The sequence below is a fragment of the Lycorma delicatula genome, chromosome 3 (genome assembly GCF_047948215.1).
Source record: "Lycorma delicatula isolate Av1 chromosome 3, ASM4794821v1, whole genome shotgun sequence".
In the NCBI taxonomy this organism is placed as follows: domain Eukaryota; kingdom Metazoa; phylum Arthropoda; class Insecta; order Hemiptera; family Fulgoridae; genus Lycorma; species Lycorma delicatula.
Window position 1 is genome coordinate 114,967,730 of NC_134457.1, and position 26,251 is coordinate 114,993,980.

At 33.2% G+C, this 26,251-nt stretch overlaps 1 protein-coding gene across 1 annotated transcript in view; it reads left to right on the top strand.

Moving 5' to 3' along the window:
- Positions 1–26,251, top strand: part of LOC142321912 (alpha-amylase-related protein-like) — a 91,679-nt gene that overhangs the window by 56,884 nt on the left and 8,544 nt on the right. The window contains exon 10 of the mRNA XM_075360427.1: positions 15,771–15,929. Within this exon, the coding sequence (XP_075216542.1) occupies positions 15,771–15,929 (159 nt within the window). The remainder of the gene's footprint in view (positions 1–15,770; positions 15,930–26,251) is intronic.

Genomic DNA, 26,251 nt, shown 5'->3' on the forward strand with positions numbered 1-26,251 from the left:
ATACTCATTGATTCCAAAATAATTACTACTGAAAGATCAGAAATTTGATGAGGGTCAATTCTATATTTTACGTTAAAACTTGTTAACTAAATATGATTTTGTGGAAGTTAGAAATTGGAAGTAGCATATTTCAATTTTATAAATCAAGGTTGAAAAAATATCTTATATCCAACATTTTTCAAAGTGATTTTTTTGGCCAAAAGTATTCTGGTATGGTAAAAACCTTTCAGTCATTGTTGTTAGTTATTAGCTATAATACTAATTTTTGTGATTTGCCAAAAAATTTCATTTGATGGACAATAGACCTTTTGAAACTGAACCTCTCACAACTCTTTTAACATGTATGAATAAATATAAATTTTAACTACAACTATATGAATTATACTTGTGTATATTTTTTAACATGAATTCCATTGAAAAGATTATGTTATTCTTCTAGTGAATGATTTTAATAAAAACATAAACAGCTTCATATTTGAAAATCAATTTAAGATAAACTCAAAATAACCTCTATTTCATTTATAACAGTGTGCTTATAGATCAAGATGACAACTGTAGTTTAGCCAGCACAAAAGTAAATTTAAAAATTGATTTATTATCTAAATTTTTGGAAGCATTCCTCCAGTAGGTCTTTTTAGATCACTTTCTTCCTCATTATATTGTATGTTCCACATGTCAAGTGGTTAAGAAAGCTATTTATTTAGTATATGATCAAATATATGATGCATTTGATGTTTGTTGTTTTTTATTTTTCAAATTTAGTGTATTTGTAAATTTGTGGTACTTCGTGTATGGTGAATTCATGAATTTTATATTCATTCTTGTATAATTCATTGTAATGAATTTGTTACAAATAAGTAACAAGAAACTATAAATAAAACAATAGATTTATAAACAATATTACAAACAATAAATTTAATAAATAATATTAAATGAGTAAGCATGACAAATCAAATGAAATGTTTAAAAACTTACTGGATTACTAGATGTTTTTTTTTGTATAATTTAAGATGAATATCATTTATAATAGCACCATATGATACAACTAGTATTACATCATACATCTGGAAAGATCTGCAAGTATTTCATAGAAGTATATAGAAATCACTTTCTAAGTAGAAAGTGAGTAGTTTTTTTTTAATGCATCTTTATAAATAAAAGTACAACAGAGAGTTATGAAGTGCTCTGCAAACTGCAATATAAAAAATGATTAAGTATGTATGACATAACATTGAGTAATAGTACTTATTTTTTTGTTTTTTGTCATGGTTAACTATTACATCAAAGTTTAATCAAGATTTAAGTGAAATGAACCAAATCTTAAAGACTATGATACATAATAATATATGAGAGATAGTGCAAATAATGGAAAGTGAAATATTTATTTATTGATTCTACTTAAAAGTATTGCTTTTTTAGCAGAAAAATTTACCAGAGAACAATGTTTACTTTCTTGGTAGGAATATTGGAGGAGGTTGTTTCTATTATTTTTCTTTGAAAAATTTGCAAAATTTTTTGTTTAATTGGCCCTTCTTAGCTCTTTTATTGCCTTACAATATACTTCTGAATTGATTATGATACCACATTCCATGAAATCAACCATAAGACCCTTCTCTCTCATATGGTAGATGCCATTAACTAGTTCATCATTTACAACAATCAGCCAGCCACATGTCTTTTCACCATGTCCACCCATTTCTAAACATACAGTATCATGTCTCACCCTGATCTCACTCATAACATTCTCTTCATAAACTTCACAAAGTTGATGACGTTTTTAATCTGTCTTATACTTTATGACTAACAGAAACTTATTCCTTAGTGTACCTCACAGCTGTTCAATTTTTCAAACTAGCTTGTATTTTAGGTGGTTGTTATTAGTTGAGTATTAGCAATCTCTTTCAGTCATTATTAGATGAGTACAGTCCACTTCAATACCATATAAGATGCATCATTACCCCCACTTCTTGCACACTACACTAGAAATGTAAATTACTTTTCAGATAGCCTTCAAAGATGTTCTGAAATTACCTGTCAGTAATATTAATACATCTTATACAGAATTAGATTAAGAATTTACAAAGATATTACTGATAAGTTCTATAAAAGTGAAATATAATTTCATTCTTTTGTTGGAATTAATTACTTGATGAAGAAAAAACTTTGCTAATACCAATCTTGTATAATATATTCTGAAGCAGTTGAATCAAAACTAGACTCATTTTGTATCCATTATTCAGTGCTCTTTGTCTTAAAGTATTAAGTCCTTTCTCAAAATTATCATCTAATATTAGAATATTTAACAATTTATAAATATAACTAACTATTAAAAGCCGCTAATTTATGTGCAAATGAATGCAGTGATGTATGATGAATAACGGCATCAGTGTTGAGGGTTTGTGATGTATGCTCAAATTCAATTTGTTATTGATTTTAGTAATATTCAAATCTAAAAACACGATAGAATTATTTTATTCAACTTCCAAAGTAAAAGCTATATTTTTGGGTTATGCATTAATAAAATTCAAGAATATCTTCAATTGTCTCAAACTACCTGTAAAACAACCAAAAATATTATCTACATATTTGCACCAAAATTTTATATATTTAAAGAAAGGATGACCACAATTTTTTTTTAAAATCATTTATAAAAATTTCAGCAGCTGTTTAAGTGGATTCTCTAATTAAACCCTATTTCAGAGTGTAAATGTAATTGTTTAACTTAAAATAATTTTGATTAAAACAAATATTCAATATCTCAACTGTTTCAGTTCTTTTAACTTCATCAGCTTTCTGGATAATAATTAACTTGTTAACAATATTGATAATCTCTTGAGTTGGAACACTAGGAAAAAAAATGTTTACATAAAAAGAAAGCAGAATAGAAATATATGGAATATATAAATCCTTAATATTTTCAACAACACAAATGAGTTTTTAATACTAAATTTGGTTTAATTTCATAATGAGATTGAATAATATTAATCATCCTCCTAGAGAATTAAACTACAGGAGCATTAACATATGACACTACTAGTTTAACAGAATGATTTTCTTTATGTATTTTAATGAGAGAGTATAATTTGGGTAGCTGTAGATTTATTATTGATACTGTCATTTATAATATCACTACATAAATTAGAGGCTTTTAATAGAATTATTCATAAATTGTTAAATGTTCCAATGTCAGATGATAATTTTAAGAACTTTATACAGTAGTGAATAATGGTTTCAAAACGGGTCTAATTGGTCAACTGCTTCAGAATAAATTATACAAAATTGCTATTATCAAAGTTTTCCCTTCATCATGCAATTAATTTCAACAAAAAATGTCACACACCCGCTTATATAGATAAACATTAATCCATCATGTTCTCTGAAAACATTCTTAGTAATTCTATTAACCTCTTTTAAAAATGTTAATTATTTATATATTAGATATAATTCTTTTCAGCTTTCTTTTTATATAAAAAATTTATTTCCTAGTACTCCATCTCAAGAAGTTGTCAACATCATTTACTTATTAATGAGTAAATTAATCAGTAAACTATTAATCGGTAATCAGTAGTAAATTAATCGGTAAATTATTAACCAGTAAATTAATGAGGTTACAAGAACTGAGATCATTGGGGCAATGAATTTGTTTTTATCAAAATTATTTTTAATTTAACAATTACATTTACACTTTGAAGTAGGGTTTAATTATAAATAATTTATTTAGTCTGTTAGCTACTGAAATTTTTATGAATGACTTAAAAAAAAAATTCTTTAAATATTCCTTTCTTTAAATATTTAAAATTTTAGTATAGATAGATACGTAGATGATATTTTTTGTTGTTTTATGGGTAGCTTGAGACAACTGGAATTATTCTTGAATTTTATTAATGCATACCCAAAAGTATACCTTTTACTTTGTGAGTTATTTGAATATTACTAAAATCAATACAAATTGAATTTTAGCATACTTCACAAACTCTTACACATTGATGTTGTCATTCATAGTACATCACTACATTCATTTGTACACAAATTAGTGGCTTTTAATTATAGCTATATTCATTCATAGATTGTTATGTGTTCTGATGTCAGATGATAATTTTGAGAAAGAACTTAATATTCTTAGACAAAGAGTGGTTAATGATTCTAATTGAATAACTATTGTTTGTTTAAAATGGGTCTAACTGATCAACTGCTTCAGAATAAATTATACAAAATTGCAATTAGTAAGGTTTTTCCTTCAACAAGCAATTCATTCCAACAAAAGGCATTTCATACACTCACTTATATAGGTAAATCAACAGAGAAAATTAGTAAATTCTCTTAAACACAGATGTTGATATTGCTTTCAAATATGATAATTCTCTAGGTAAATTTATTAAGAATAACAATAGTAAAATTGATGAACTTAAAAAATCAGGAGTTTACAAATTTGAATGTGAATAAACTTTATGGTGGACAGACTGGTAAATCTTTTGAAAACATATAAGGGAACACAAATCTTGTTTTTCCAATCATAAGAGGGTTTCTAATTATGCCTGTCATTTAATTGATGAAAAACATGTAATTTCAAAGTAAACAAAACTGAACCTTTTAGAGTCACTGGAAATTAATAAACTTAAAAATTCTAATTTACTTTTAAATGATCAATTAAACTTGAATAGTTTGCCGTTGTTGAACTTATGGATCTGAGATGGGATTCTTATCTTTTTGTAAATACCACCCCTTTTTCTGTATTGTCTAATAGTATTTGTTGTTAAATTTATATATTACTGATAAATGTATACACTCCCTGTTGTTGCCATTTATCTTTAGGTATTTTAGCTCTTTTGGTTTTTTATTTAACTTTTTCGTTGTAATGTACTTTTAGCTTCTGTATTTTGTTTGATCACCTGAGGAAGGTACTGTGTATCAAAACTGCAGTTGTGTTTTTAAAAATAATTTTGTGCTAATCAAATAAAGTATTTTATTTATTTCATTTGGTTAATAGAAACAAAACTAAAAACAAAGTCTTTGATTTATAGATACGTTACATTTCAAAAATCCAATTTTTTCCAAAAGGTTTTTCTTTTTTTTATATAAATATTGGAAAAAAAAGTTGAAACAGAGAATCCCCCTGCTCGGATACGCTTTTTTTCAGGAAATTTATTGTCGAAACCACGAATTAAGTCAGGATACATATTATAACAGGACCAGTATAATGGAACAGAGTAACGAGTTTCTTCCAATTAAGAAGAAAGAAAGAGAAAATAAAGAAGAATTTAGAAAAACTGGTACTGGAACGGGTATTGGTCCTGCAAGCCAGGAGGTATAGATACTGCTGGGGACCAGTGTACAGAGTCGAGTAGTTTTGCGAGAGCATGTTCGGCACAGTCGTGATAACAGCGATTTCAGTAAGCGGTGTGGTAACTAGTGAAGAGTATGCCACGAGTATTACAGTGTAGACAAGTGGGTTAATGCGAGAAGTTGTTTTACGAGTTATTGCGACTGCACATGCAGTTGCAATAATTTGCAATAATGCAGTGCAACAATTTGTTGCACATGCAACAATTTTTTGATCGATTTTCTATTTTTGTATAACGTTTTTCATTTCAGTTTTTATGTTTTCACTGGTATGCTCCCCGTGATATTTAAATGTAGACAGTAAAGTTGATTGAAGAGCGTACAATCTTCGTTCACATAATGTGCTGTTATAGTAAAATAAGACTCGTTTCGAAGTGACGACCAGCCGTCGGCTGTAAGACAAATATATGATGCATTTTTAATTCCACATTTTACTTTTTTCTAATGTGTCTTGATACAGTGTGTTCAATAGACTGTTTGAAATTGTTTTCCTACTAGGGATCGGATACGTCGAGTTGAACATATTCAACAAGTCTTTGAATTCCTGTTGTACTACCTTCACTACAAATTTTAATATCTGATTATCAATTGCCCTGCATTTATTTGGCGGTATAGGTTTCATTCCATATCCAGTAAAGTGTGATTATTTAGAAGTAGTGATTTCTGACGTGTAAATATGGTGGGGACTGACGATCGATTTCCATTTGAAGCGGTTCAGAAGATGAGGTTTGTTGAGCATCAACAGATGCCGAAGTTAATGGCATTATTTCCACTCGTAAACAGTTTCATTAACGTCAGAAGGACAAATAATCGTTTTCTTCAGATCAACTGTGGGATGTTTCAGTCTAAGATGTCGCGATAAATTTGACGTTGTACCATTTTTAACCGTTACTTGAGATAAACGCAAATTACACCGACCGAGCTTTTTCACTATTTATTCTTGTAAAATGATAGCACACATTACTCAGTTTAGAAGACATTGTGACATGAAAACTCCTTAGCTGTTGAAGTTTTATAAGCTCAATATAAAATTTAAAAAAATATTTAAATAATAGTATCTTATCTTAAAATATAAAAATATAAAAATTCACTTTGTCTCATAATTCAAAATTTCACTTTGCCTTGTGAAATACATCCAAAACTGATAAGATATTGAACAATCTCAAAAAAAGCCAAACTAGCAGAAATTACACAGATGTTTATCGGGCACAAAATAGGAACGCCTAGCGAACACGTAACATTTCACAGCGTGATTACAGCTACACATCAAGTGTTGTGCAACTAATCATTCATAACTCACTAATCATGAATCAATTTCAATGATTTGTATCAGAACCGAATTATTGAAACGGCTCCCAGTCAATTTGTAAATAGACTTCGCCAGACATGCGGCCTGTCTGGTGACGTGACTGTAAAGTATAAAATGAAAAAATTGTTGATGATCTAATTGCTGACCAATACATTATCGTAAGTAAACTAATAAACTTAATCAAATCAAACTATGTTATTTCAGAAAAAAACAAAATTATTAAAGATCCATTGGTTTGTTATTCACTTGCTGACATATAATTATATAATTCATTAGTCCAACAGTTGTATAACGCCTACTTTTACAGCGATTATTAAAAATGAAATTTGCAATATTGCAATATTGCAATATTTTTTAACATTATCTGGATGAAAATATCATGACATCTTTTAACATTAGCTGGATATAAATTTCATCAAGTTTTTGATAATTGTGTACTCAGAACCAACTCAATAATTGAGGTGCCTCAAGTCAACTCAAAATCAGTTGGCTGAGAAATCAATTTATAATAAATATAGTAAGTTTTATATTAATTATTAAAATTTAAATGCATTTTATTTATGTGTACCGGTATTTTAAACAAATGTGGCTGTCAAAGTCTTTTGGCATTGCATTGTAGTAATTCATAAAAACACTCTTTTATGTGTTCTGTTTGTTCTTAATAATTATTGACTTCGGATGCACTGAAAGATTCGTGTGACTCGAATCAGTTATTCTAATCTCGACAACTAACTGATTTATTTGATTTGAATCAATGTGATTAGTTTCTCCCAACCCTAATTCAAATCCGTATAAGAGTAACTGCTTTTACTAGGATTTGAACCTTTGAACTCTCGACTTCGAAATCAGCTGATGATGAATATAGTTAAAAAAAGTTTTTTTGGCTATATACTGTTTATTATATCTGTTTTTAATATTTTGGATTAGCTTTGTGAAAGAATTTTTAAAATCAACTAAGTGGGTCAAAAGTTATTAAGATATGAAAGTGAAAGACACGTGGAGGTTAGGAAGCTAATATGATCTAAACGTATACGGCTTTTTTATGAATACTCCAGTTCATGGTTTTAATTCGAGCCCGAATGGCAATTTTGTTATTGGTTTGCTGATAAGTTAAATAAAAATATAACTGACGATGGCGCAAATGTTGCTGCCCCAGAAGTAAACAAAAACATAAATTCGCGCAACGATTCACCCTTCATAGATGATGATTTGGGACCACCCCAGAAAAGAATGATGGACCAGTGTAGTTTTAAGAAAGAAAAATCTAAACCAATTCCTAATCGAGATGATAATCATAATGATAATGGAGATGAAGTCCTTTCGACCGAGGTAGTCAACGACGAAACCCAGAGCCAAAATAATTACAGTGGTAGTGATTTACCTAAGCCTCTACGCTGAAGTTTCTCAAACGGCGTGGAGTAATGTTTTGCTTAATATTAGTGTTGATACAACAGCAGTCGAGTTGCAGGAAATAACTGTTAAAGCCATTAACAATAATGTTTCTCTCATTGAGTTCCGTATCCGCAGTTTTCCGCTTTAGTTCTCTAAAAACCTTATTAACCTAATTAAAAAGAAGCAGAGAGCGCGCTCTCGCTTCAAACGTTCTGCCTTGCTACTGATTATGAACAATATTCGCTTTTGAGGAAATTAGTCAAGCGTACTCTCGGGCGGAATAGGTTGATTTACGCTCAACGGTGAGAGAGTGAACTTCACAGCGAACCTTCTAATTTTTCTAAGTTTGTTGCGAAAAATAAGGCTAATACTAATCGCGCTGTTTCTCCAATTGCCGAAAGTGAAGTCTAGACGCATTCTCGGACAACGTGCGAGGGGTTAGGTGAACACTTCGAGTCAATCTATCAGAAGTTTGACCTTGCTGACGAAAAACCTTTTCTGGTATTCTCAGTTTTGAACGTGGTGGAACTTACGTTTCCTTCTATCTTGGCCAGTGATGTGATGACTGCAATAAAAGAGAGAACCTCTAGTCTCTTTTCACGAACAGAGATTTGCGTTGTATAAAGTCTTTTTCAGAGCTATTTTTGAGCTGGTGGTCGAGTGTGCACCTTCCCCAGTTTCACAATCTTGCTGTCTAAGATCTATTGCAACGGTTTTGCGCCCTTGTAATTTGGACGATTTATTTCCGTTTCACGAACATTCTGAGTGTTTTGGCGCACTGTTTGTTCGAGCACCCGTCTCATCGCGGCGAAAAAGTGGCAACGACTCCTGGTCACAAGTCCCTGTTACGAGCAAAGGGGCTCTACCCTTAGTCCTGCTCGTGTTCTTTTAGAGCGGGGGCCGTAATCTGTAACTGTGGGTTGATCTTTGATTTCACGCATTTGATCCAGTAGCGTGAAGAGGTGCAAAGAGTGACAGGAGAATAAAGAAGGTTTCCAGCTGCCCGTGGCTCGATGCGGGTAGTCGACACGATTATGGGGTTGTGCCCAATTTCTCTAAATAGGATGTGGATGTGTGGATTTGTTCACCAAGCAAACCAACCAACCAGTAATCTCTAAATAGGAGGAACACAGCGAGCATTTTTTTCGTATACTGTTAGGGAGGTAGGTAAGAAACCTAGTCGGAGGAGGGGGCCGGAGTTTTTTCCTTCGAATTCCTCGAACACTGGTTCTGACAATGATTGTACAGAAGTAGATATAAGGGTGACCACCCTGGAGTGTATGAACCCACTCATTGAAAAGGTTTTGCAAGCCGGGGGCAGGCCTAGCATCTCTGCCTCATTGGCCCATGATGTATTGGCGGAATTAGATCTAGCCTTCCTATCTAGCAAACCCCAAGTGTACTAGTGCAGCTACCAAGAGGAGATTATTGCCTCGTCTCGAATTCTTCCGAGCAGCTTTCACAGCTCTCGTCGAGGGTTTTGAAAATCTTACCTCAAAACCTAAGGAAGTAACTACAGTTCATAAACCGGCTCCGGCCCCAATGCAGCCGCTTACGTAAGCTGAGGTGGTTAGGGGCGGACGTGAAACCAGCAAGTCCAAGAAACCTGACGTTGATATTGTCAGCAGGGCGGAGGGCTCGACTGTGTCCAGCAGTCACCTGAAGAAAGACCTCCAGGTTGCCCTTCGGGGTGACCGAAAAGGTCTTAAAATCAGGAACAACAAAGAGACCGGCAAGGGATTAGTTGTGGTAGCGGATGATACAGAGACCATTCAGGAATTAGAGATTCCATGGCAGTTAAGCGATTGATTGTAAAATTAGACCCGCAGAGAACGCGTAGGCACCATATTGTAGTCTATGATATTGACTGTAACTTTACGGATGAAGATGTCTTGTCCCTCATTAGGAAGCAGAACACTGATTTGGATGAAGCCGCCTTCCAGCGGGACTGCAGGCTGATCTTTAAAACAGGTAGGCGTGATATCCAGAAATATCACCGAATTTTTGATGTGGGTTCTGGTCTCTTTCAAGAATTTACGTCTGCAGGTAGACTGTTTATCGATTTTAGGTTCTGCCGAGTAAAAAGGCACGTAAATGTCCAAAGATGTTTCAAGTGCTGCAGATACGGTCACAGGGCTAAGTTTTGTAATTTTGCCTTGGTGTGTGCGCATTGTGGTGAGGAGGGCCACAAGCGTGATGATTGTTCGCGTAGGTCCGAGGCCCCGGCCTGTGCTAACTGTAAAAGACTGCATAAGAATCGAGCACCCACTTGTTAGTAAGGAGTGGGGCTGTTACATAAGCCCAGGGTGCTTATGCAGTCCACGTTGAGTTAGGTGAAATTGTAGACAGACGGAGCCTCAATGTTGTCCTTCTGCAGCACCCCTATGTAATTAGGGGTGATCTAGCAGGCTTTCATTACTGGAAAACATTTTGTGTAGAGTATACCTGTATGTCTGATTTTCTGTGCAGGAAATCGCTTGATAGTGTCTTTAAACGGCAGGTTCCTGACGCGCATCATGTTGTGGTCAGACTTGCCATTCACGGACAGAACCTTAGTTGTTAGGTCATATTTCCACTACAGGGATCCCACTGAGGAACATCTAGCGAGATGGGATAGGATCCTTGGTATTGTGGGTAATGGTCCAATTCTTATTGGTGCCGGTGTTAATGCGAAGTCGCTTTTCTGGCACAGTGGATCACTAATCATGGTGGTGGCTTAATTGACAGTTTCATCGCGTAGCACAATTTTGAAGTCTTTAATGTTGCAAACCAGTTGGCCACTTACGTCGGTATAGTCGACGGACAAAGGGTCTCTTCAAGTACAAATATTGACATTACCATGGATTGGGACATCCCTGGCAGGATCGTGGACTGATCTGTGATTGACGACTGTAGTAGCGATCATCGATTATTTCTTTTTGAAATAGCGTGTGAGCTGCGCGATGGCCATGAGGGATACTTTCCTGTTTGCCGGGGCGCTTCCTCCATAGGAAGGCGGACTGGCCGAAGTTGTTTGTTGGAGTCCAGATTGGAGATTTTTTCTCGAGACCTTGACGGCTGCCATTAGATGCCCTAGCAGAAAATTTCTCTTCTGCAGTGATGGCGGCGGCTGAAGCTGCCATTCCCAGAGGCAATGGCCGGGAACGTATATCTGGTTGGTGGTCTCGGAATCTGACAGCAATGAAGCAGTCTGTGAATCGACTCAGAAGGGCTGCGCAACGAGAGGGTGATCCTGATCGGCGTGCAGCCCTAACTGCGGATTACCGCAGAAGGAGGGCTAGGTACTTTCATAGCATTAGGTTCTCCAAGCGTAATTCCTAGCGCTCCTTCGTTCAGCAGCGAAGGAATAGAGATCCTTGGGGCATTGTGCATAGAGCCTTTGGACATAAGCGCAGGAAAGATGCCTTCTTGTCAGCTTTGTCAACCCATGAGGGTGTGGTAATTGATAAGGACCGTGTTCTTAATATGTTGCTGAATAATTTGCTGCTGGATTACACTATGGTGGGTGAGGTTTCATACCACCGGCGTGTCAGGCGGGAAGTCGCGATTTTCGAGACCGACTTACAATCTTCTGAGATCAGTGAGACGGAGGTGTGCCAGGTGATCTGTAGTATGGCATAGCACAAGGCCCTCGGATATGATTGTATCACATTGGAGCTCTTCGTCCGAGCGCTTCCGGTGGTCTTTGGTCCTCTAACTAGAACATATCATAGGTTGCTCTTCGCCGGCCACATTCCGGCGTGTTGGAAGCGTGGAAATTTGGTATTATTGTTCAAAGGTGGCGACAAAGATCCTACTGTTAATTCTTCTTACCATCCACTAACGCTGTTGTCTGTGATTGGCAAGGTTTTTGTGAAGGTCCTATATTTGCGTATTAATGTTAGATTGGACACTGATCATTTGCTAATGGACAACCAGTATGGTTTCCGACCAGGCAAAAGCACTGAGGATGCCATACTAAAGGTAATGGATATAGCTTCCTCTAGACCATGTAAATGTGTATTAGGGATTTTCTGGACATATCCGGGGTATTTAACAACTTAGGGTGACCCTCTGCCCTGTTGCAGATGCAGAAGCGTAAGTATACACGAAATTAATTAGAAGTGCTCGTAAATTATTTCAGCCATCGGCCGTTTCTCTGCGTGATGGCGGCTTGGAGATTCGTAAGACCCTAACTAAAGGATGTCCTCAGGGCAGTGTTGTGACTCCCGTTTTTTGCATTATAGAATTCGATTCCATATTGCGTTTCAGGTTGCCTTATTGTTGTCGTGTCATCGCTTATGCTGACGACGCTCTGCTGCTGATTGAAGGGGATTCGCGTTACGAAGTAGAATTCCGAGCTGCTCATGCTTGTGAGACACCCCGGCTGTAAAAAAAAGATCAAATTTTGAATAATATTTTAAAAAAGGTTCAAATGAACAAAGAAAAACAGAGTCTCCAACATAAGATGATTTTCAGCCCAGAGAAAACCACAATGATGTTGCTTAAAGGCCGATTGGCTGCTTCCCGACGAATCCAGGTTCGGAGAGCTGGTCTCCCCATTCGGTATGTTACGGCTCAAAAGTACCTGGGTGTTATCCTTGATGAGAATTTTCGGTTCAAGGAGTATCTACAGTATGTAGCAAAAAAGCCGCTGATGCTTTTTATGGATTCCGTATAGTCATTCATCCCGATTGGAGGTTGAATATCCGTACTATGCGTATCCTTTACAAAGGTGTCAGTGAGACTGTTTTGCTATATGATGCAGCTGTCTGGGCTCACCGCTTGGCGTTTAGGTGTTACGCGGACATTTTGCTGCGGGCCCAGCGACTCTTCTTGTTAGCTGTTATAGACGGTTATAGAACAGTCTCGTGGGAGGCTTTCTGCTCCTCAATTCTGAGGGCTACGTAATAGCCGGAGTCAAACCAATAGATATCTTGGCTAATGAGCGTTAGGAACGCTACACTTCCAAGTTAAATAACCTATTGACGTGAAAACGAAAGCAGGCGATAGAAGACCCCGGGGCCTTGCGTCTTGGCAGGTAAGGTGAGACGAGTCCCCCACAGATCGCTACACGTGTGGTATATTTCCCATAGTGTCTGATTTAGGTGCGATTGGATGGGTCTCCCCCAATTGGTATATCACACAGCTTCTCTCCCGGTATGTTGTCTTTCGAACGAGTTTTGCTAGGTTTCGTTTGGTGGATTCGAGTCAATGCCCGGATTGTAGGACTGATGATGCAGTGGACCTTGTCCTCTACGTCTGTCCTCGAAACGAGGTCGAACGTTCACGAGCTGTTAGGGAACTTGAGAAAATGCATTCCTTTCTGGATCTCCGTATTAACAGGATGATCCACGAGGAATGGGCTATAGTGGTTGGCTTTCTTCGCGTCCTTGCGTTGTGTAGGTCTACAGAGGAAGTTTAATCGAGGTACTCGATCGTAGTATGATCTCGGGTGGCTAGGGTTCCGGCCTACGCATTGAATTTGTTGGAGGTAGGCGCATTGGTATCGTACCACGGTTATATTGGTATTTTTTGTGATTCGATTTGGGGCTCCTGGTGGGGGCGGCCGCGCCACCGGGGTATGGAACCAGTGCGACCAGGGTGTGACTTGGTAATGCCACGCGAGACACCATGATGGGACCGGGTGGCGGTGCAGGGTTTGTTCCCGGCTCCTGCGCGGACCGGAATTAGGTTACATTCCCCTTGTTAGGTGACCTAAATTGGTCGACTTATTTGGGTGTAGATCTGAATTTATATGTTGTGTAAGTCATAATTTTGATTGGTATGAGTGTAGCACTGATTTAACCTTAAACTCGTTAGTTTTCAGAGTCATTCACAGTCACGAACGGTACTGGCAAATCTGAACTAGGCACGGGATTCGCGTGCCTAGTTAATAACTGTGTGCAAATGATTTGAAATTATATAGAATAATATTTGGACAAGATGATCATCATAATTTACAAAATAGTGTTAATAAATTTTGTGACTGGGCACAAATCAACTTTATGCCTCTCTTAACATGGAAAACGTTCAGGTTATATTATTCTCAAGGAAGACTTCCACTTTGTATTACAATTACAGCATTGGAAATATACCTATAAACATAGTATATGAAGCGAAGGATGTAGGAATCTTGTTTGATGAAAAGCTTCTTTTAGTATAATACGTGGAAAGTATAGGCAGTAGAGCTAGGAGAAACCTTCGTCTCTTATATTGGATGGTGCGTAACTTTAGTAACGTGAACACCTGTTTTCTATATAAGTCAATTGTGAGGTCTGATCTTGAATATAGTACAGTAATCTGGAATTGTGACTGTGAATACGCCTCTGTTAAGATTGAGAGTGTACAGGGAAGGTTTCTCCCGTGGCTTAAGAGGAAGTTTCATTTCCCGCCATCTGTGACAAAAGAACTCATCCATCAAGCATTCGACCTTACTCTTCTTACAGAAAGAAGACTTCTATGGCATGCCCTGCATTTTTATCGTCTGCTGTACGGTAAATTTGTCCATGAATCAGATATTCAGATTCGTGTATCTTGTTTCTTATTAAGAAATCTAAGACTGTTTTTGTATGAATGGATGTCTGATATGTCACCTATTGAGCAATGTAAAGACTAGCCAGTGATAATTATAATTATAATTATAAAAAATTATAATTATTTATTTTGTTTATATATCTTTAGAGTAATAAATTGTTATTCATATGTAAGAAATTTTAATGTTTGTTAATCCCTCAATATACTTGTCGAACCACAAGCACGTCAAATATATTTTAAAAATGAAACAACATTCATGTAAACCTTTTTTTAAATTTCTTTATTTACATTTTTTACTTAAAAATTAATTATGTTAAACTTTATACTGTATCTTCATTTACTCGTAAATATATAATATATCATTCATATTTTTATTTATATTTTAATGTTTGGTTTCAATAAAACCAGAAAGTTTTTAATTTCTAAAACCTCATTTGCATCAATTTACTCAATTTTAAATTCTCTACAGATCTTTTATTGTTAAATATATAAATGTGTTTTTGAATAATAGATTTATTTACAATAAATATAAAAACGTGAATTTTATTTAGTGTTATATATTAAGATTTGTAAAATATTTTTCTAAAGTAATTAAGATAAGCAATGGAATCTAATTTTTTTACTTCTTGTTAAATTATTTTTAAAATTCCAATTTTACCAAGGTTTTAAGGCCACAAATAATTACTATCACTTGGAACATAAATTGTTAGTAATTATTATTAGTAACAAGATGTATTAATGGGCTGATTATAAAAACTTCTTTATTTTGACCTGTAGAATCTATTTTTGAAATAAATTCATTTCCTTGTGGTTTACAATATATTATTCATTGCTTTGTGACTTTATTAATATTTAATAATTTTATCATATCTTTAACTGTATTTTTCTGTATGTGCTGAATTGTTAGAAGCTAGAAAAATGGATGAATAATATTGTTCAAATAGATACAAAAGGTCATACAATGCAATTGATGCTGAATTCATTTTCAATTCTGAACAAAAAAGCTGTTCTGTACACTCATACAACTTGGAGAAAGAATATTCAGCCATCCTTTCCTTACTTCAGAATAATGTATCAATTTTATTATTATTTTAAATTTTTGTCACTATCTTCAGTTTCAGTAATATATTTTAGTTGCAGTTGTTCAGTGATCATCGATGTAAAATGTGAAATAATAAAGTTTGTTTAACCGTATACTTTTTTATTGTTCCAGACTTGTTTTAACCAGAATGGTTATTATTGTGATATCATAACTGGAGGAAAAAACCCAAATAAAAATGAATGTTTTGGTGATGTAATAGTAGTAACACAAAAACAAGCATTTATTGTTGGTAGCGGTTATGTAGGAATGATGCTTTTTCATTATCAACATGTAAGTACTACTATATTAAAAGAAACTTTCACTAAGGCTTAACATCAACTTTTACAGTTAATTACAAACCCTTCATACCCTAATAGTGTTTATATAAAGATATTTATTAATGTAGTCAAAAGAGCGATAAGTAACATGATTTGTATTCTATAATTCTTGATACATGTTATTAAAAATGATTTAATCACATAAACAGTTTAAAAAAGTTTTGTCAGTTTAATAGAAAAGTAGAGATAATTGTACAGGTATGAGGTAAAGTCAAGTAGAATTATAGTAAGCCTTATCATAGATTGGAAGGAGTGAAACGAGAATAAGGGACCTCACTGAATTTATGAACACAAAGTACTTGTTCTTCCAAGGAACCTTCCAGTGCTTATTATTAGCACCTCTTCAGTGTATTTCTGCAGCAATTTTGTTAATTCAACATGCCTCTTTTAAAAATGGATAGGAATCCCTTTTAGTACATAACTGAATTATTTATTCATAACTAATTTGTCACAAATATAATATTTTTAAATTTTATACTTTTAAAGTATTTTTGATTTTTGATTTTGCAATATATGTATTCTTGGTTTGTGACTACATGTAAACTTTGAAAAATATAAATTAAAATATTTGATTTTTGCAATTTTTGATTTTGCAATATATGTATTCTTGGTTTGTGACTACATGTAAACTTTGAAAAATATAAATTAAAATATATAAGATATTGAAAATACTAAAAATATAGATGTAGAGAAAGATGAAAAAGAAAATATAATACTGGAGTTTTATGAACATAATGGTTATTTAATGTTAAGAATAAGTTTAAAGTAAATGTGATGTATTTGGAGGAGTCAGAGGACTGTGATACCTAAACATAAATAATGAAATATTCCAGCTGAAAGAGAAGTGAGAAATAAAATATATGTTTGAGATTAAAAACAGTAGTATATTGTAGTGTTATAAGCTCATTTACTGGTTGGAGTTATATTAAATGTGTGGTGGAAAAATGATAAAACTTTAAAAAGGCAAGATCCACTGTGCAGGAATGGTTTACAGAAGAGTAGAAAGAAGAAGAAAGAAAAACATTACAAAACTTTAATGCAAAGCTAATAAGGAGGCAATAAAAAGAGAAACAAAGAAAGAGTAGAAGAACTGGCAGAGAGGAGAAAATAAAAATTCACAGAAAAAAGCCAGCTTTCCTGACTACACCGGTTATGCTATACAATTCATTTTTGAAAAACCTTTCTGGCTTACCCAGAATTTTCTGGGTAAGCCCAGAATCATTATATTATTTATATGATTATATCATATCACTTTAAGCTCTGCAAAAAAAAAAAATGATGAACTAATGTATTACAAAAAATCTTAACCAAAAATGTTCAATTACCCAGCTTCAGTTATTTCGTCGACATATTAAAAAAAATGTATAGTAATAAATCTTAATGTTACTGATTTTTAGATTTTTTAAATATAAAATTACTTGTTTGATTATGTTTAAATCTTTTCATTTTAATTCTTGAAACCAATGATGCTCAACAAAATAAAGAAGTAATCAAAATGTTTAACATTATTATATTAGCATCAGGGGACTTTTTTTAATGATTAAAAGTAGTAACTAAAACTGATTTTAAATGAAACTTAAATCGAAATTAAAAATATTTTTTTTTTAGTTTTTTTTTATAAGTTTGGGAGTTCCTCTGTCAGGAGAGGTGGTGATAAAGTTATTTTGATAACTTTATTGTTTAACAAAATAATACTGTTTAGTCCATTAAGAATTTCAAATAGTGAATTTTTTTTTTCATTTTGGTGGCTCCCGTACCTAAGGGGAATAATTCGGGTAAAATTAATTTTTAAGAAAATAATTCCTACGTGTTGGTAATAGCTTTAAAATAATAACTTTTTAAAATTGTTTAAAGGATATAAAACTATAGTTATAGATCTAAATAGAAAAAGTTATAATTTTCTGAGGAGGGGGTAAAAATGCTAGGTTAATAGTTTTTTCAAGAAATAAAGAGGAAGACTATCAACAAATTAAGATTTCTATATTTTAAATACGATTGATAACTTGCGAGATGGGTTTAATATTTTTTTTTTAATTAAAAAAAAAATTCTTTGTTACCACAGAACATAACAGTAGGATACGCAAAAACTTTTAGTTTTTTGCAGCTCTATCGATTTAGAAAATATAGATCCAAAAAACTTACTATTAACTCCTTTTCTGAAGCAATATATGTAAAAAGAGAAAAATATAGTCATTTTTGGGGAAAGGGAGAATAATTAAATAAAAATATTTGGTAATTTGTGATCATGATAAAAAAAAATTTAACTTTTGTAATAAATTTTTTTTGCTAAAGTGCCCCAGTAAAAAATGGAGATTTTATTTTGGCTAAAACACCTCCCACCCTTTTTCTGGTTTTGGTAAAAATTTAATAAATTCTTTCACCCGAAGGTAGTATCTACCTACCAAGTATGAAGAAAATCGGCCTACGGGATCCAGAGTTATACAAATACTTGTCAACGTAAATAAGGACAAATGCCTGTGTTAGAAAAATAGATTTTTTGGATTCGGCACCAATGGAATAACAAATTTTTTTCACAGATTATTTGAATATTATTTCTTTTGTTAAATTAAAAAAGTCTTCTTAAAGAACAAAATTTAAAGAAGACCAGATTCTTTAGTTTATTTTCACTCGTCTATATGCTTTCCCGTTATAGTTGTAGCTGCCATAGCAGCATGTATCGCTATAGACTGGAAAGTAAAAGGTAATGTAATTGTCAAAAAAGAGAATGAGCACAGGTGAAAGGAGAGCTCACTGAGATATTAATAGTATAAATATGTGAAGGTAAGGAACCAGTAGTGGTCACACTAAAATAATGGTAAACTGTGTTCTAACAACACAGTTAAATAAGAGTTAAATCAGTTTAATAATTAAACTGTGTTCTTTTGGGAAAGTAGCCTACTTAATTTATGGAAGATAAGTGAAAAGTAGATGTAGGAAAAAAAAATAATAAATAAGAAAGTAATTGAAGGGACCATAATAATTAACTGAGTTTCCAAAAATCAGTTCATGCAAAGCACCAAGATCAGATGATTTTATGTAACAGAAATAAATTTGAAAAACATTACAAAATACAACATAAATTAATTTCTCAGTATAAAATATTTTCTCTCTATTCAAATTGTTTATCAAGTTGATGACAGATCATTTTAAAAATTAATGAATTAAACAATTAGCTCTTAAGTTGAGTGAAATTAAAAACAATTATTGTAATTTAATATTTAAAATACGTTGAGGCTCTGCTAATCTGATATCAAGCCACCAGGATAACTAAAAAAAAAAATTTTAATTAAAGTTATTAGTCGGTTATTAAAATGCACTTTTATAAAAATTTAGCCATTTCTTAACCACAAATTAATAATGCAATTTAACTACAACTTTATTTTTAAACATTTTGGGGGAATGCTAATCAGCATTAAGGTAATGCGAATGCATAGAATGATTTGACGTATCAGCATATAGGTCATGTCAAAACTATTTTTAATTTTATTTTACTACGGGGCAACTAATTTAACATCAAAGTAATAGCATCAGTTAGGATAAGTCGGGGAAAAGTATAAGTATCAAGAATTATTGTGCGCAGGGAGGAATTTGTTGAGATTTGCAACATTTTAATTTATGAATTTTCGAATGAGGAAGTGCTAAGTGCTTTTTTAAAACATAAATTTAATTATACTCAGTTTACTTATGCTCAGTTTACTTTAATGATTTCAGGATTTCTGTTTTCAATGTTTCTTCTATCTCTTCTACAGTTGTTTTTATTCTTAATGTATTCCCATTTTTCTCTCATTTATTACTATTATTTTATGTTGAGGTTCTGGCGTCCGTGACGTGAGTTTTACGTCTATGCCTTTCACCCAGAGGTTCGGGATTCGAAGCCGGTCACGCATGACATTTTCAGATGCTACAAAATTGATATTTCATTTCATCCTCTGAACCAATACCTGTGTTCTCGGAGGCTAAAAATAAATTCATCTTGAGGTGGATGACTGAAACTATGAAAAGGTTTTTGTCGGTATGGTCTTCTGGAGTGTTGGTCTTCCATATTTGGTTCGTTGAAACAAAACCCGGTATTTTGTTCTGATAGTAATACTAAAATCCCTATTCAAGCGGACACTTCTAGAATGATTAATAAGTCTTAAATGCCACCCAGTAATATATCAATGTCAGAGAAATTCGCTTCAAGTGAGATGAGTTGTTTGTCAGTCACGAATAATACTGTCAATATCATTTCTGTCTTTGAATCTTCCTTCAGAAGATAATGGTTTGTTAACAGCGATTGGGAACAAAGTTTCCAATCGCTGTTCAGCTCAGATTTCAGCTCTTCTAATAAAAAGAACCCTACTGTAATTTTTAGAACCCAAAGCAAGAAGTAACGTTAGTGGTTTCTTACGTAATTTCAGCTGGGAAATAGGATAAGTTAGGCATCAGAACTGTAACCCCAATAGTTTTTAACGTAAACGTATTCAACGTAAAACACAGAGTTCAGTGTTTTTTTGTTTTTTTTAGGTATGTAGTACAGTAGCTTTGTTAAATGTCTAATAGATTTGATTACAAAACTTGTAGAGAATTTAATTTTGAGAAAATTAATTTAAATACAGCCAATAAAAAGTAAATAAAAATGTTTAAAAATCGGTTTTTTATTGAAGCAAGACAGACGAAAACTACAGAAAATTGTATTATTCTTTCTTTACCTAATGAACATTCTGTTTAAGCAATATTTTAAGCATTCGTTTTACACATTCTTTGATGTATCTACACGTCACACTGGTTTGTAAAACAAAATATGGCGCATCCTAAGGAAAGAAAACGATTATCCTTTCTGCTCAAAAGTTTCGGCCAAAAGATTACCCCCATCGGTTAAACTTCTGTCATTGGCTTTCAAACAACGCTGATAAGGTAATAAGGTAAATTTAATTTTATTTACTGATGAAGCCAATCTTATGAGAAATGGAGTCTTCAGTTCTAAAAATAGTAATTTATGGAGTGAAGACAGGTCACATAGTACTGTGGAAACTAGTTTCCCACATAGATTTCACATTAATGTTTGGTGTGACATTATTTATGATAAAATTATGGGACCATTTTAATGGAAACCTTATGAGAGATGCATACGTTCATTTCTTGAAAATAGTTTAATGGCATTTTTGGAGGATGAAACTAGATTGCAAATGATTTTCCAGCTTGATGGTGCAATGCAACATTTTTCTTTAGTAGTTAGCAATCACTTGAATGCTATTTTCTTAAACTGGGTTGGACATGGTGGACTAGTCAATTGGCCACCATGATCATATGACTTAACACTACTAGATTACTTTAATTGGAGCCATATGAAAACGATTGTATACCAACAAAAAGCAAATACTAACAAGAGTTACTCATTAAAATATGAAATGTTATTGAATTTATACAAAGCAATCCTGAGATGATAACGGAAAGCCATCGGAAATATTTTTGTCAAGGCAGAGTTCTGCGTACATTGTGAAGGAGGGAATTTCAAACAATTACTGTAATTGAGGTTTGTTATTGTTACCATTTATCATTTCATGTATTTTCTATTTTTTACTGCATTAAAAATAATGTTTTTAGGTACAGAACAATTACGATTTTCTGTCTATTTTTCGTCTGTTTTGCTTAAATAAAAAACAATTTCATTTAAGTTTTTATTTCCTTTTTATTGGCTGTGTTTACAATAATTTTCTCCAAATTAAATTCTCTACAAATTTTGTAGTGAAATCTTTCGCATTTAGTAAGCATTTAAACAAATCTATTATACTACAAACTTAAAAAAAAAAATTGTTTTTCAACATCAAATTTACCATTTAGGATTTAGATTGCACAATCACCAGGTCTGATTGTGTAATCTAAGTTTTGCAATGCCATTTTGCTGCCTGATCATGATGTATTTGTCTCGACCAGGTGCTGTATTGTTCATTTTCTACAATGCTTTCACAAGTTAGTCCAAATTAAACGTTATATTATACAAAAAAATTTATTTCTGTTCCAAATTATTTTTTCTTGGGCGCACATCGATGTCATTATCAGTGCCCAGACATAATACTTATATTGTAAACAAATATTTATTAAGAAATAACAATCGAAAATTAATTAAAAAATTAAACAGTAATATAGAAACACAGCATAGATGGAAAAAGCCTATGACATATATTAAAAGTGAAATAAATCCACAGTAATTACAACATTAATAATGCAACTTAAAAGAATAGAATTACCATCTGGAATACACCAAATGATATAAATAAACGATAAAAATTATATGAATTATCAAATTTTTTAATGTCTGATTTATGAGGTATCCATGAATAAGTGTAATATGCCCTATTTGCAACTAGCAAATAATAATCTCTTCACGACTGTTATCCTTGCATGAGGAAATACACGGTGACAGTGTTCTTTTCTGGGTGAAGTTTATTGTTGATGGTAGCATTCTATTCACTGTGCCACTCATCACGAACCAATCTCTTAAGAAAACAGGTCTTCAGAAACAATGCAATTAGTGGAAGAGGGCTGCAAACAAGCCTCTTTTGCCAAACGATCTGTGCCCTAATTGCCTGAGATTCCAGTATGACTGGGGACCCAGCAGAAGCTCAGATATGTGTTACACAGAGTCATCTCAGAAATGATAGATAAGTAAGAGTGAATCTCACAGACAACAGGTTGTCTGGAGTACATGTCCCTAATCGCCTGCAATACACTCAAGGAATCTGATTAAAAATGTTGGTCCTTTTAGCCATACGGTGGAAAAAACCAACAGGCTATTCCTACTGGCAAAACCACAGTATGTAGCTGGGCCCCAGACCATCTGAGGTAGCAATATGCTATCCAGTACAGCTATAAGGTGTACATAGACTATTAGATGGAAAATGGCTTAAGTACAGAAGATGCACAAAAAAGGTCAAAAATGACAATATAAGGCAGCAGTAAAGAGAGCAGAAAACAAATCTTCCTATTGGACTGGGTGAGAAATAATTATTAACTTCCCAAAAGTTCAAAGTTTTTTATTATTAACAATTCAGGATGAAACAGTCTCTGCTTGGAGCTTGAGCCCAAGAAGCAATATATAATCTTAATAACAATCTTTTTTTTTAATTTTTGGATGAATCCCACTCCCTCCTATATCCTGCTATTACTTCCCATTTTCTGATTGATTGGATACCAAACAACCAGGTTATAACATATAATGGAAGAAAATAGTGCAATCAGAAGTCAAATCTTTGTGTACTGTAGTGATTCATTCTAACAAAAGGTAAAATATATAACAAATAAACATGGAATATACCATTGAATATTGAACACATCTTGTTACAAGAACTACCATCAAAATATCTATGCAGAAAAACTGCCTATAATATTGCCGTAACAAACTTTCAGTTCAATCAGGGAGACGAATCCTTCTACATGGGAGTTCAGACTTGCATAAGAAATGTGTAACTGCCTTTTTGATGGCCATGTAGCGCTCATGTGAAGAATCTAATCATAATGCATGGCACAGCTAATATAAGGGCAGGGTCAATAAAACCTGTATGACAAAACTTCATTTTAACACCTTCGGTATTGTCATTAGTATTAGCAATGTCATAATTCCATATAAACAGCCAATACTTCAAAATAGGTCAAACAATAACAAGAAATGGCCTGATCAAAGTATATGATTTTACATTACTTCGTCCAATCTAGTGAATCAGATCTAAGTTTCTTTTTGACTGAGAATTGATGTCTGTAATATTATGAGAAAACAGAAAAATAGAATCTGTATTATTTTCTAGATCCATGATACTATCTACACTAGTTATGATAGACTAGTGCAACATATACTCATATTTAATTACAAGACTTATGAAATTATTGCAGTCTTCTTTTAATTAAGTTACATTAAATGTTTACAGACTACTTTACAATAAGTTTGAATGTCATGACAGAAACATATTACAGTCATGAAGATAATTAACTTCTGTAGAAATTTTCAAATCATCAGTATAAATGAAAATAGGTGAAAAATATCCATTGGAGATGTCATTAATGAATATATGAAAAAATAAAGGCAAAAATTATACCCTGCAAACTGCAGAAGATACAAGGTATTCAATCAACAGTTTCCCTGACACCCTGATTTTAAATCTGCTGTCAGTCAAATAAGACTGAAGCAACCAAAGATCCAACGATTCCAATTTTCTGTAACTTGTAAATAAGTATTCTATTGAGTACTGTATCAAAAGCTTTGCAAATCGATATAGATAGTAGCAACATCTTCTCTTCTCAGCTTTTGAAACAACATAGATAAGCATATCAACCAAATTGGTTGCAGTAGACTTTGACTTCATGAAACCAAGCTGTTGCAGTTTAATTCAATTCATAACTGAATTATAAAGAAGACTAAATTATCCTTTCAAATATCTTGGAAACTACTACTTGAACAGATATTGTATTATAGTTAATAAGGCCACAAGTTACCCTTCTTCAGCACAGAAGAGAAAACTACCATTTTCCATATATCAAGAACGCTCCCAAGTTCCACGCTTAAGTTGAAAATAAATTTTAAAATGGACGTAACAACAAAACTAAGACCCTTAATGACAATGGGCAAAATTCCACCAAAGCTAACTGTAGAATTACACCTCAAAAATCTAATAGAACTCAACACATCATTGTCAGAGACTAGTGGAATACCAGATAGATCCTGGACCTCAATACCACTAACCACAATCCGATCTGCATCTAGTTGGTACAAACTATTAAAGTACCTCCCGGATAATTTTCACAACTCTGTGTGTCTGTAATTATACCTCCAGTGTGCTTAATGGGCTCACTCATGTGATTTTTAATATCTAAAGAAGTCACTAGGATAGAAGCAAGATTGCTCTCAGTGCCCTGAGTATGCCTAATCGTATCTAAGAATACCTGATTATACAACCTAGATAATAGAACTTTCACCTTTTGAAATTCAGAGAAGCTTATGTAATGTCTCTGTAAGCCTGTTCTCTTAAATTCACAATGAAATCTCCTCTTATTTTTAAGGGCAGAGATCAACACATTGGAGAACCAAGATGAGAATTTTCTTGGTTTCAGCACTCCCTTAAGATCAAATCTATTGTAATTCCAGCAATTATGTTATCTGCAGCAACTCCAGGATCAGGGGCATTGTACAACGAATCCCAATCGGTGGCCATCACAGCTCAATAAACAAAGAAAGTCAGTATGGTGATAATCATGAAATAAATGATGATCAGAACTCTTAACCAAGCTGTAAATGTTGATTGCAATAAATAGTGGGTCTTGAGGGTCATCAGACAAAATCAAACATTAAGACTATGGAGACATAACAACAGCAATATTAGATCTAGGATTAATTATCCTCTAGGGCAGCGACGGCAACCTGCGGCTTGCGAGCCACATGCGGTTCTTTGGATGTGAAGCTGCGGCTCTTTAGTTCCATACGCAAATATTATTTATTTTATCAAAAAAAAACATTTAAAAATTGTTCTGAATCGATTAACGAGGATTAGGCACCGATTCTATCGCTTTGCCACTTGTACTCGCTTTTCATCGCGCCCCTCCCCCGTGACACGCATCGTCACTGTCGTCAGTCCGTCAGAAGCTCTTGAATGACGGATGTTTCAAGATGTAGGTCGGATGTTTCTGTGTAGGTTTTAATTCGCTTTCGACGCAAGACAATTTGGCATCTTCACCAGTGCTTTGGCTGTGACGTATAGTTTGTTGTTTCATGTAAAAGAGTTAGAAGTGAATTATCTTCTCAAAGTTATGTATGTACCTATATATAATAATAATAATAATAAAAAACCGAAGTAAAGATAGGTAATATAATAAGTATTATATTTTTAAAATACATATTATACATATTTTTTTTCCAAATAAGATACCTAACTACTTTTTTGAAGTCAATAAGAATTGTCAAAAAAGAAACAAGTACTACTGTTGGATATTACCGCGAAAGTGGTTTTATTAAAATATATATTTAATAAATTAACTATTTTATTATTTATCTTTTTTATAGTTTTTATTATTTAAAAATTAGAGTTAAAATAATAATTATAAGTGTAAGTACATATAAATTGTTATTTAATAAACCTATTTTCAAAAAAATTTTGTGGCTCTTTAAAAACTTTGAAATAAAATTTTGTGGCTGTTTAAAAACTTTAAAATTTTGTAAATTGTAATTTTTTACTCTTCTGACTCAAAAGGTTGCCGACCCCTGCTCTAGGGTGATAGATGAAGACTAAATTGAGTCAAGTATAGAAG